The sequence below is a fragment of the Elaeis guineensis genome, chromosome 7 (assembly GCF_000442705.2).
Source record: "Elaeis guineensis isolate ETL-2024a chromosome 7, EG11, whole genome shotgun sequence".
NCBI classification, from domain to species: Eukaryota; Viridiplantae; Streptophyta; class Magnoliopsida; order Arecales; family Arecaceae; genus Elaeis; species Elaeis guineensis.
The window spans coordinates 24,507,725-24,519,610 of NC_025999.2; the positions used below are offsets into that span (position 1 = coordinate 24,507,725).

The window sequence follows — 11,886 nt, forward strand, 5'->3', positions numbered from 1 at the left end:
CGTTAGGGCGGGAGGAGAGGCTCCCACCGTGGGGATTTACATAGGGTTACTACGGTGAGGTTAGCTTGGCTTACCGCGGTGGACTACAACGGCTAGCTTTAAGCAGTGGAGAATCTGGCACGCAGGTGGCGGGTTTTGACCCCACCCCTGCTGCCTTTGTCCGAGGTTAAAGTGAGAGAAGAGGAGAGTGAAATGGGTTTGGGTTAGCTTTGGTGGATGTAGAGATGGGAAATAGGTGGAGAAAACTGGCTCTTCTCTTGCTCCTCGTTCTGTTTCTTCTTCAAATGGTGCGGTCTTTTGGAGCCAATGATTCAGGTAATGTTGTCTTCTTTCTGTTCCTTCCGTTTTGATGTTGTTTTCTGGTGTCTTGAGAACTTGGTTTTGAACTGTTGTTGGTTCTGATTGATGATGTGTTTGTCTATGGATTTCCGTTTGTATATTAAAAGTATGCATGTCAATTTAGATTATGTTTAGGGATTGAAAAAACTGCAATGAAAAGGATTCCAAAGATAATTGGGGGAGAGATGAGAACAGAAACTAAAAATATAGGAAGGTGTGTTTTTTACCTTTTAGGATATGTTCAGGATATAGTTTATATTAGTCTGTGTTAATGAGTAGAAACAATCCTCTAGCTTGGGCCCATCTCTGAAGTGCAATTGAGAAATGAAAGGTGAGGAGTGAGTTTGATAATGGTTTTCTTGCCTTCATGGTTCAAGTTTATATTAGGGGAATGTCTAGTTTCATGTCAGTATGAGGTGTCTACATTTTGAGTGGCTGAACTACTAAAACGGCAAGCTCCTGCCACTGCAGGATCCGGAGAGGTTCAGATGTACGCAGCCTTGCTCCGTATGGAGAGGCTGCTTCCGTGTTTCAAATCCATAACGTCTAGCTCACAATGAAGCAATCTTACCATTGCCCTACTAAACTGTTTGTAATTGTAATTTTTTAGGCCAAATGGGAATTTGAGACCTGTGTTTATCTACCATTCTTTGTTATCTATCAAATATGGAGAAGAATGAGAAAAACAATATTCTAATGGTGATACTAATGTGAAGTTTAGAGCAAATGATTCTTTTTTCCATACATTTCAAAATTTTGTTTTTAGTTGAATGATTTGGATTGAATCACAAGTTCTGGACAGTTTGAGGAGCTTTTAAATTAAAAATTAGTAAGTTAAAACAAAACAGAAGCATCTAATATCTGGAAATGTTTGGCAAAGGCTGTTGCAATGAGACATCATATATTCTTGGGTAGTTGCTTGTCAATAGATGCTCAAAGTCCTATGAACAATGTGAATCGGGCTAGTGCACAAGTTTTCATGATCCTGCAACCAGTAAAAATAAATTGGCAATTATTTGGAGGATTTGGGAAGCAAAGATGCAAAATCAGCTAACTATTGGAATCCTCATGTTTAGCACAATCATAATAATATGTGCTCAAGCTCAGCTCATAACTCACCTGAATGGGCTAATTTTTAAACCAAACTCAAGCTTATATCTCTTGCAGTTGGGTCATTTATAAGATATGCCCTAAAATACAGCTCCAGCTCAGCTAATTTATTAATTATTCAAGTTTGAATGAGCCAATTCTCAAGTTGAGTGTGAGCTTTTCATGAGTGGTTAAGTTATTTGTAACCCTATGAAACATGCAGAATGCAACTTTTGGGGTGTATAAGAAGAATTTTAAAATATATGATTATTGAAATTCAAGATACAATTATTGAACTTCAATATTTTTATGTCTCAATCGTACAGGTACTCTTATTTTGCTTTAGGTTTGTCTCTTTTGCTTTCGATTTTGAGCATACTTTCTGTCTCTCATCCACCCAACTAGTAGCTCATAAAACTTTGTTGATGCACACAAGCTTCTCTTCTCCTCACTCATTTGCATGCACAGATCAGGCCTTTATGCAGGTGAAGGTACCCAAAATCATTGTCTATGCAAATAAAAATTTCTAAATGAATGATAAGGAAAACATGATTCAGGCCTGTTGCAACAGCCAGAACTTAATATGGTGATGCATATATCCTCGAAAGCACTTCTGAGGATTGAGTTTCCTCTAGAAGGTTTTATGCCCCTTAAACATTGAAATATTAACTGAACTGTATTGTGGTATAAGTGATCAAAGCATTTATATTTTAATGATGACCTGACCTCCAAAAACTAAATACATAAGACAATTATTTGTCACTTTCTATATTCTTACTCTATTATTTTCCTGTCTTATTTGCAGATATATGGATCAATTGTTTTCTGATGATTTCACTCATCTATTTTTGTTATTTGTATGACAAGTCTGTTGATCAAAACATGATATTATGAAGCATGATTTATTGAGAGAGTCTGAGAGAAGCATATCCTTTTTTTGGCTCGTTTAAAGCATTGGTCGCATATTATACTACGGTAGCTGGATAAATGACATAAAACGTGAGTAGCTGGATAAATGACATCAAACATGAGTTCCTATATACTTCAATACAATACTCTGTCTCTAAGTAGTTGAGTTATATGTCACCTATATGATTTCAGGCTACCCTGAAAAGAACCTTAGGACCCTAAAACAGCTACCATTTTATGAATTCCTTTATAGAAATTAAATCTTCTAGCCAACTGAAAAAATGATTTCTATTTGCAGTTCAATTCATCATATGTGATTCCAATGCCATGAGTGTTATCAGTGTTGCATGGTTACGAGCACAAGAATGAGAGCATGTGATTTAGCGATAGGAATAAAACCACATATGAGTACATGAGGAAATTAATATTCATAAATTGTTAGTTACATTATTATTTAGTGTTGTTTAAGGTGTCTATTTTCCATATAAAATTGACAAAGTGGTTCGTTTTTGTTGAGTGCTAACTTATTAGTGTGATTATTAATCATGTTACCCTTGATTTGAAACATTCCATTAATTGTAGCTTTGCTTAACATATACGTTAAAAGGTTTGTGCTGGTAGGTTAGTGATATTTCCACAGATCTTAAGAAGTGGTTACATGAATATTAGAGTTCCAAATCTACCAATACATAAAACCTGCAAATAACAAGTTGGGAAGTACTTAGGATGTCTGACACATATCCAACTCACAGATACATGGCGACATGGATTCATCAGGCTGGTAACAAAGTCCATGCACCACTGTTTGTATAAAAGAGACCAACTTCTTCAACACTTTGTCTTTGAAAAGTATTTCACCTTTTGAAGAAGGTGGTAATAGACGGTTGAAATTTTTGGTTGGCTCAGATTTATATTTAGGCCCTTCTTGGTCAGTGACTTTACGTTTCAGTTTTTAACTTCTTCAGAAAGAGGTGACTTTGTGGGCAAGGCTCACAAAATCTTCTATAATTATTTGGTTTTGGAATCTTGAAAAATCCATGTGAAAAGGGAGGTGCTATCATTTGACGTATTTAGCTTCTTTGGTGATTCTTAATGTTGGCACTGGCCATGTCTGGAGGATTTTCTTAAAAGACATTCTCCTGTAACATCTGCATGAGTACTTGTAATCCTTTTTCTGTTGAGTTTGGTGGATGTCCACCTATGAAGATTGACAACTATTGTTGGCAAGTTCTTGTCATGAGAATATGAACTTTGCAAAGTGGTGTATGGTGACAACTTTATAGAATTAGTGGCTTATATTTGAGAAATCCGGAGCACATTATTGGGAGCTTTTGCTCAGTGGCCTGGCAGCCTGACACTGACAGAAAGAAATTTGGAACATATTCCAAAAGCAGTGTTTTTAAGCATTCTGAAGGAAAAGAATAGATTAATCCTTTGCAGTTTCTATGTTGCTTCCTAATAGTTTGCCTCGTATGATGATAAAAGTAACTTCTGTTTGGCAAACACATTAGATGTCCAAAATGATTAAACAACAGAAAGCAAGATCACTAATAATTTCAGAAAAAGGCAAAAGAGGGTAGTGAGACAGTATAGATATGTGAAGCCTAATTCCCTGATTCTAAGGTTGGACATATCAAACCTACTTGCAACTAAAATGCTTTAGTAACTCAATAGTGCAGCTCAAAAAATCACTCAGCTGGTGCTTGGATTCTCATTCCTCCCTTTTTATTTGCATTGTGAATGGTGCCTCTTATTGAAGCAAAGTGAATGGTGCCCATATAAGAATGGATCCTCCAACTTAATTCTTATTGAATAGCACCCATATAAGGATGGATCCTTCAACTTACAAATTTCCTTACAGTTCATTTCCCCATCTAAGTTATCTTTAATCATGCGTACGTCTTTTTAGACCTCAATTGAAATTGCTTCACTTGATCTGCTGTTAGTGGCACTTCATTTCCCCAACATCTGATTGCCAATGGTATAACCATGTTATTTTCCATTTCTTTGTTCATAAAACGGGGTCTCATGAATGAGAATGCATTAGTGGTGGTTCAGGCCATGAAAAAATGGCTCTTTTCTTGGACTTTTGGCTGATAGTAAATCCTTCGAGAAGGAACAGTTTGCATCCAATTTTTAGTTCCTTCCTCAATAAGCTTTCGCTAAGAGAGACTAATCGGGTGGCTTATAGGATTGCTCATGACTTAGTATTGCATACCTTGAGACTTTGTTATTCTGCAGATACTAGCAAATATGGGTCATTATGTCATTGATCTTGTCATCTTATGTACTTTAATTGCTCCTCCAGCTTTCATGCAGGAAAGAGCAATAGAAAACAAAACGACCATCAACAGATGGTCAAGTGTTGGCCGCTCGCGTGGAGACCATGGTGGTTCATCTGGTAATGGTGGTGATGGAGCCTCAGGTGGCACTTCCAACACACATAATCCAGTGACTGGAGGGGGTCTGACTGCTCCAAGGAATGGAGCTGTTGCTGGCCGCCGGAGGCATAATGCAGCAAGCAGCACCTACAGCTGCTCCCTTCCCATTGTGCTCACTTCTACTGCACTTGGAGCTGCCTTTCTGGCTTTGTAAATAGACATGCAAAGACACCAAATATACACAAGATGCTCGGCATGCTGTTTGGTATGTTGAGTCTGGCTGGTGGACGATGGTTATGAGATATATCTGTTCTTGGTAAAAGCTTTGACTGCTGCCCCTTAGTTTTTGAACCACAGCGAGTGATCAGTTTAGTGCCTTTGTTCATGTGACATTGTACACGAGTAATTTGGTTTCTCTATTCCAGTACTTTGTTTTGGTTATATAGATTAGTGCTTCCATTATCTTTATTCATATTCAGTCGTCTATAATGAATGCACTTTATATTTATCGATTAGTTGATTCAGTTAAGTGGGCTATGTAATGAAAAAGTTGCAAAGGAGAATCATTGATGACAGCATTAAGAAGACATGATATGTTATAATTTGTCGAATTAAAAATAATGGTTTAAGTTTCCGTATATTTCACTCCAGATTTTACCTGTCAATTTTTTCGATAGAATTGTTCTTAATTTTTTTTTCGAAAAGAAAATATCAGTTTATCTTTTCTGAAAATTTAGCAAACTGACTAAGAGGGTAGCATATTAGCTTTCATATCTATTTTCTTTCTTTTAATTGCTTGATTCACACATCTCTTGAATCCAAGACTGCCATTTTTAAATTGAGTAACATTACTGTTGGGTATAAAATACCCACAGCCAAAGTCCTCAGTGGAATCGACTACACGACAACTCCGTCCGGACTCCTACGGGAGCCGGGCTCCGTCACCAAGAACTCCAACAGCTTCAGCCGCAAGCAAACTCCGTCCGGATTCTTATGGGAGTCGGGCTCCGCCGCCGACATCGACTACAGGACAACTCCGCCCGGACTCCTACGGAAGTCGGGCTCCGTCCTCAACAGCGACTGCTGGTAAGCCCCGTCCGGACTCCTACGGGAGCCGGACTTCGCCTTTAACTTTAATTGCAGGAAGACCACGCCCGGACTCCTGCGGAAGTCGGACTTCGTCCTCGGCTCCAACGGCTGCAGACAAATTTAGTCCGGACTCCTACGGGAGCCGGACTCCGACCGCTGTCGAACTTCAGCCGATGGATCTGCACCCCCTAGCAGGCCACCATAACGGCCACGATCCTGCTCCACTTCCTGTGGCGGATTCCGCGCAGCTCCATCACTCCCTGACAGGCCGCAGTAACCATCACAGCTCTGCTCCACTTCCTGTGGCGGATTCCACACAGCTCCACTACCCCCTGGCAGGCCACAATAACGGCCACGAACCTGCTCCACCTCCTGCGACGGATACCGGGCGATTCTCCCATCCGCTGGCAAGTCACGACAACGGACACTGCTCCACTCCTCACAACTGATTCCACGTGGCGAGCTACGGTGATAGCCACGATTCCGCTCCACTACCCTTCGCAATAAATTCTCCCTGACTATGGGCGGCCCACGACCAGACGGTTACAAACGTCGCCATCAATCCGTTACCTCCTCCGCCTATAAAAAGGGGGATCCAGATACGTTATTCTCTAAGCTCATTCCTTATCTCAAAACTCTGCTAAATTCTTCGTTCGAGCACTCCATTCTTGTTGAGGCAGAGAACTAACTTGAGCGTCGGAGGGTCTTGCCGGAGCAACCCCACCTCCGGTTTAGACTTCCTTTGCAGGTCCCGGCGGCGACCGCGGCTTCCCCGACTCCAGCTTCTCCGGCGCAAGCAGATTTTTGCACCAACAGGATTGGCGCTAGAGGAAGGGCTGAACCTTCGCAGTACCCTTGTTCTTGAAGGAGTGTTCAACGGAGCCACCTCCGATCGTCTCTCCGACACCCACTCCTTATTTTCCCCTGCGGGATCCACTCTCGATGCCTCCACGCAAGGCGTCCACACGACGGTCCACGACCTCCGCGGCCAGATCTCAGGCTCCGGCCTCCCCTCCTGTTTCTCAGCCTCCTCCTCCTCCTCCAGCGGCGGCGGTCGGCGCGGAGCAATTCGACTTGCTGGCACAACAGGTCAGAGGCCTCGTCGAAGCTGTACAAGCAATGCAGCAGCAGCAACCGCAGGCGTCGGCGCATCCGGAAGGGGCATCTCCGGAATGCCAGAACCCGGCGGCGGGGCGGGCCACCTGGGCCAGCCGCCCCGTCCTTCCCGGGAAAATAAATTCGAGGGTAGAGAGCCCTTAATCGGATCACGACTCCACCCCTGGAAGATCCCTGCCCCCGTTCTGCCAAAGGACCCTCGAGACTCGAAGTCGAGAGGATTTCCTGGACCGGAGGCTCCAGAAGATGAACCGGCGGATTGAAGAACTCCGCCACGCGCCCCCCGCTTATGGTGAGGATATTTGCACTGACCCTCCCTTCTCTCAAATGATCATGCAGGAACCGATCCCGCCAAACTTCAAGCTTCCCCAGTTCGAAAGCTACGACGGGACTTCGGACCCGGTTGATCATCTGGAGGCCTTCCGGACGATGATGCTGCTTCACGGCGCTCCTGACGCCATCTTGTGCCGGGCTTTCCCGTCTACTTTGAAGGGAGCGGCGAGGAACTGGTACTCGACTTTGAAGTCGGGTACCATCTTTTCCTTCGATCAAATGAGCCACCAATTTGTGGCCCATTTTGTCAGCAGCCGGCGTCCCCGGAATGGTTCGGAGTCCCTCATCAACATCAAGCAGAGGGAAGGGGAGTCCATACGGGCCTACGTCAACCGCTTTAACATCACGGTGTTGGAGGTCCGGAACTTGGACCAATCAGTTGCCATGGCCGCCCTGAAAGGTGGCCTTCAGAAGAATGATCTTTTGTTCTCCCTGGAGAAGAAGTACCCCAGGAATTTTGCCGATTTACTGGCTCGGGCTGAAGGATACGTCCGAGCGGAAGAAGCCTTCAAAATGAAGGACGAAGAGACAGCAAGGAAGCGTCAAGCGGGAGATTCGAGTAGGCCCGCAGTTGAGAAAAGGCCAAAGGAAGCCCGGCCGCGTTCCCGATCCCCTCCTGGATATAAGCGCGCCCATACTCCACCCCGGGCACGCAGGCAGAGAAGCCCGGACCGCGGGGTTCGGCGGGGCTCCCCACCAAGGAGATTTCGCAACTACGCCCCCCTCAACGCCTCGAAGGCCCAGGTATTAATGGAGGTCAGGGAGCAGCTCCCTAGGCCGGAGAGGATGCGCACACATCCCGGGAAGTGCAACCCCAACAAGTTCTGCCTCTACCACCGCGACCACGGCCACGACACCGAAGAATGCATCCAGCTCCAGGACGAGATCGAGGAGCTCATTCGGCGAGGTCGACTCGACAGATTCATCTGCTGCAGGCCTGAGGGTAGAGGAGACCGGCCAAGAGCCCTCTCACAGCCTGAACCGCAGAAAAGGGAGGAGCAACCCGGGGACCGGCCTCCCATCGGGACCATCGACTCCATCACCGGAGGGCCTCAAGGAGGAGCGAAAAAACTGTAAATGTATCACTTACGATTTCACCTTGAATCTACTTTTCTTTCTACCTAATGTACCCTTCCCACCTGGTGTGGATGTATTATGACTGGATATGATCCCTCCAAAAACACAGCCATGTCAGGAACAGGAGGAGAACCTCGTCCTGACATGAGCAAAGTCAAAGGCCCGGTTCTTTTAGACCGGATGGGGGGAGAGGCCTTACAACGCCCTAATGCGCCCCCACAGCTATGTCAGGAACAGGAGGAGAACCTCGTCCTGACATGAGCAAAGTCAAAGGCCCGATTCTTTTAGACCGGATGGAGGGAGAGGCCTTACAGCGCCCAAATGTGCCCCCACAGCCATGTCAGGAACAGGAGGAGAACCTCGTCCTGACATGAGCAAAGTCAAGGCCCGGTTCTTTTAGACCGGATGGAGGGAGAGGCCTTACAGCGCCCAAATGTGCCCCCACAGCCATGTCAGGAACAGGAGGAGAACCTCGTCCTGACATGAGCAAAGTCGAAGGCCCGGTTCTTTTAGACCGGATGGGGGGAGAGGCCTTGCAGCGCCCTAACGCGCCCCCGCAACCAGGCTGGTAACGAGAGGAGAACCTCACACCGACTCGAGCAAAATGGAAGGCCCGGACTCCTACGGGAGCCGGGTTCCGCCTACAAGGAAGACTTCACCCGGACTCCTACGGGAGCCGGGTTCCGCCTACAAGGAAGACTTCACCCGGACTCCTACGGGAGCCGGGTTTCGCCTATAAGGAAGACTTCATCCGGACTCCTACGGGGGCCGGGTCCCGCCTACAAGGAAGACTTCACCCGGACTCCTACGGGAGCCGGGTCCCGCCTACAAGGAAGACTTCACCCGGACTCCTACGGGAGCCGGGTTCTGCCTACAAGGAAGACTTCACCCGGACTCCTACGGGAGCCGGGCTCCATCCACGACTTCTGCAGCGGGGGTTAATGGTGGCGAAACCCGGCCGCCTAACAAGATCGGATGAAGGAAAAAAGCCCCCCCCCCCGACGACGTCTACATCAGACAAGTCAAACGACAAGAAAGGTTCAGCAAACAACAATATCAGTGCAACGCATGGGCGAGGTAACACAAAATGCTCTTTTTATTCCATTTCCGATATACACACTACAAGGTCAGGACGGCCAAGGAAAGAAGGGCAAAACGACAAAAAAGAAGTAACTACATGATAAGACATAAAGACAAAAGAGCTCTAAGGAGGCCCTACTCCCTCCGACCTAGAGTTATCTACTCCATCCCTCAACCAGGACTGCCTCAAATTCTCTATTTCTCCTTCTAGCTCTTCCCTCTTCTGCAGCGCGTCCTGGACCATCCGACGGAGTCGCTGGCTCTCGACCTCCGCCTCTCGACGCCTCTTCCTCAAAACTTCGGACTCCGCCTCCACGTCCGCGACGGCCCGCCGCTCGAGTGCCAGTTGGATCTTCACTTGTTGCAGCTCGGCTGTCTTCTCCCCGAGGGAGACAGAGATCCCCTCAACAGTGCCTCTCAGGGCTTGAAGCTCTTCAGAATCTTGGGCGGAAGTAAGCTGCGCCCTGTTAGCCAGCTGCCTCTGAAGACGAACGACTTCGTCGGCCGTCGTCCGGAATCTTCCTTTATACTCTTCCACCTGCCTACGCCAGCTAGCCCGCTGCACGTCGTGGCTCATCTCGGCGTCTTGAAGCTGCTTCTGAAGGTCGGAAACCTTCTGCGACCACTTCTGTCCATCATCAACCCGGGCCAAGAGCCGAGATGAGTTTCCTTCCAGCTGGCCAATCTTCCTCTTCGCAGCTGACAGTTCCACCTTAAGGGCGCTGATCCTGGCTTCTTGAGCCCAAATTCGGTCGCTGGTGCTCTTCTTGCATTCCTCGAGCTCCTTTGTGAAGTTCGCCTTCCTCCGGCTGTAATCCATGATCGCCTTCACATGGAGACTCCGAAAGTGGGCGGCCTCGGCGGCGGCTTCAGAATGGCCTTCTCTTGATTTGCGGAGCTCGCCTTCCGTCTTCTTTAACTTCTTCGTCAGGTGAAGGACCTCCTTTTTCAACCGTTGGATTGTCGATTTTAGCGGGACCCCCAGGGGCAAGGGGAGTGCTTCAGCAGGGCACTGCCATCGGAAGGTGAAAGCATCAAAGAACGGCTCATTGCAAGGAGAAAAGCAGAAAGAAGGAGGGGGGAAGGAGAAGCCATCCACAACAAGAAATTCGACTTTATTGATTGAATAATTTTGAAGACAAACAGAAAGGAAATATGGCGACAAAATAAGGGCACAAGATCAGAGGTCTCAGACCTCAGAGGCGGGAGGTGGAGAACTCGGCACGAGGGGTGCGACCGCGTTGGCGGCGGACGAGGGGCCGGACTCGTCTTCAGACTCCTCAAGAAAGCCGAGGTCGAGTTCGGAGAATTTGCTAGCCACCTTCTCTTGGCAGAGCTCGAACCCCTTGGTGAACGCCTCCTGGCCGAACTGGACATTCAGGTCCCTCATCTCCGCGGAGGCCTTGAATTCCTCCACCGCAAGGGCCCTGGCCTCCGAGATCAGGACCGGAGTTTGCTCGACCAAATGGACGACCTCGGCCTCCACCTTCCTCGCCGACTCCTCCAAGATCCGCCTCTCCTCCTCCCGGGCCTGCTTCTCTCTTTCCAGGGCCTCCTGGAGGGTGGCTACTTCAGCCGACTTCGCTTGGAGGCGGGCAACCTCGGCTTGGCAGCGTTCCTCCGCCTGGAGGATGTCCCTCCTCATGCGGCTCACCGCCTCGATATAGGCAAAGAGCTGGTGCCCAATCTGCGAGGACGGATAGAGAATTACGGCAGAGGCTGAGTGACCGTGTAAATAAAGATCTGTTTACCTCGAGGAAGGACCCCAAGGAGTCCCAAGCCCGCTGCTCAGGATCGGCGCGGTCGATCCTCCCCACGACGTCGGACAGGATGCAGCCGTCGATCAACCGCCTGATCAGGTCCCTATCGTTAAAGGAATTCTTCGATCCCTCCTCGGAGCAGACGGACTCGTCTACAGCAGCTCGGTGGCTACTCGCCCTGCGAGCCACCGATTTTCTCCTCCTCCCCACGGCGGGCGCCTCCGTGGGGCGAACCCCCGAAGCGGGGGCCCCAGTCGGCGGGCTCCTCGAGGAGGCCCGGGGAGCCACTGGCTCAGCATCTGAAGGAATGTCGATGGCCGGGGCCGCCTGGACGAGCGCAGCCAAGCTCGTCTCCTCCGCCCTGGCCCTCTTCGCCGATCCGGAGGCCGCCACGCCCTTTCTCTTCTGAGCTCTCATGCCCCTGGCGAGCATCCGCGTTGCTTCGGCGTCCATTGCTGAAAAAAAAAATGATGAGAAAAGAAAAAAGGAGAAGAAAGAAGAAAAAAGAGAAAAAGAAGCAACACCGATCAATCAAGAAAAAAAAAAAAAAGAAAGAAAGAAAAAGAAGAGAGTGGGAAGGAAAAAGAGGTAAAGAGAAGAAGAAGAGGAAGGCAAGAAAAGAAAAGATAAGACAAATACTCGCTGGATCCTGGGGGCTCAGGCCGATGTTGAAAAGAAGCTGCTCCCTCAGAAGATTAGGAAGGGAAGGAGCG

General features: G+C 47.7%; 1 protein-coding gene across 1 annotated transcript; it reads left to right on the forward strand.

The window, feature by feature from the left end:
- The first annotated feature begins 5 nt into the window (after nt 1-5).
- Nucleotides 6-5,190, forward strand: LOC105061467 (uncharacterized). Its single transcript, XM_010945521.3, has 2 exons — nt 6-315; nt 4,646-5,190. The coding sequence occupies exons 1-2, from the start codon at nt 225-227 to the stop codon at nt 4,930-4,932; spliced, it is 378 nt and encodes a 125-aa protein (XP_010943823.1). The 5' UTR covers nt 6-224; the 3' UTR covers nt 4,933-5,190.
- Nucleotides 5,191-11,886: the final 6,696 nt, after the last annotated feature.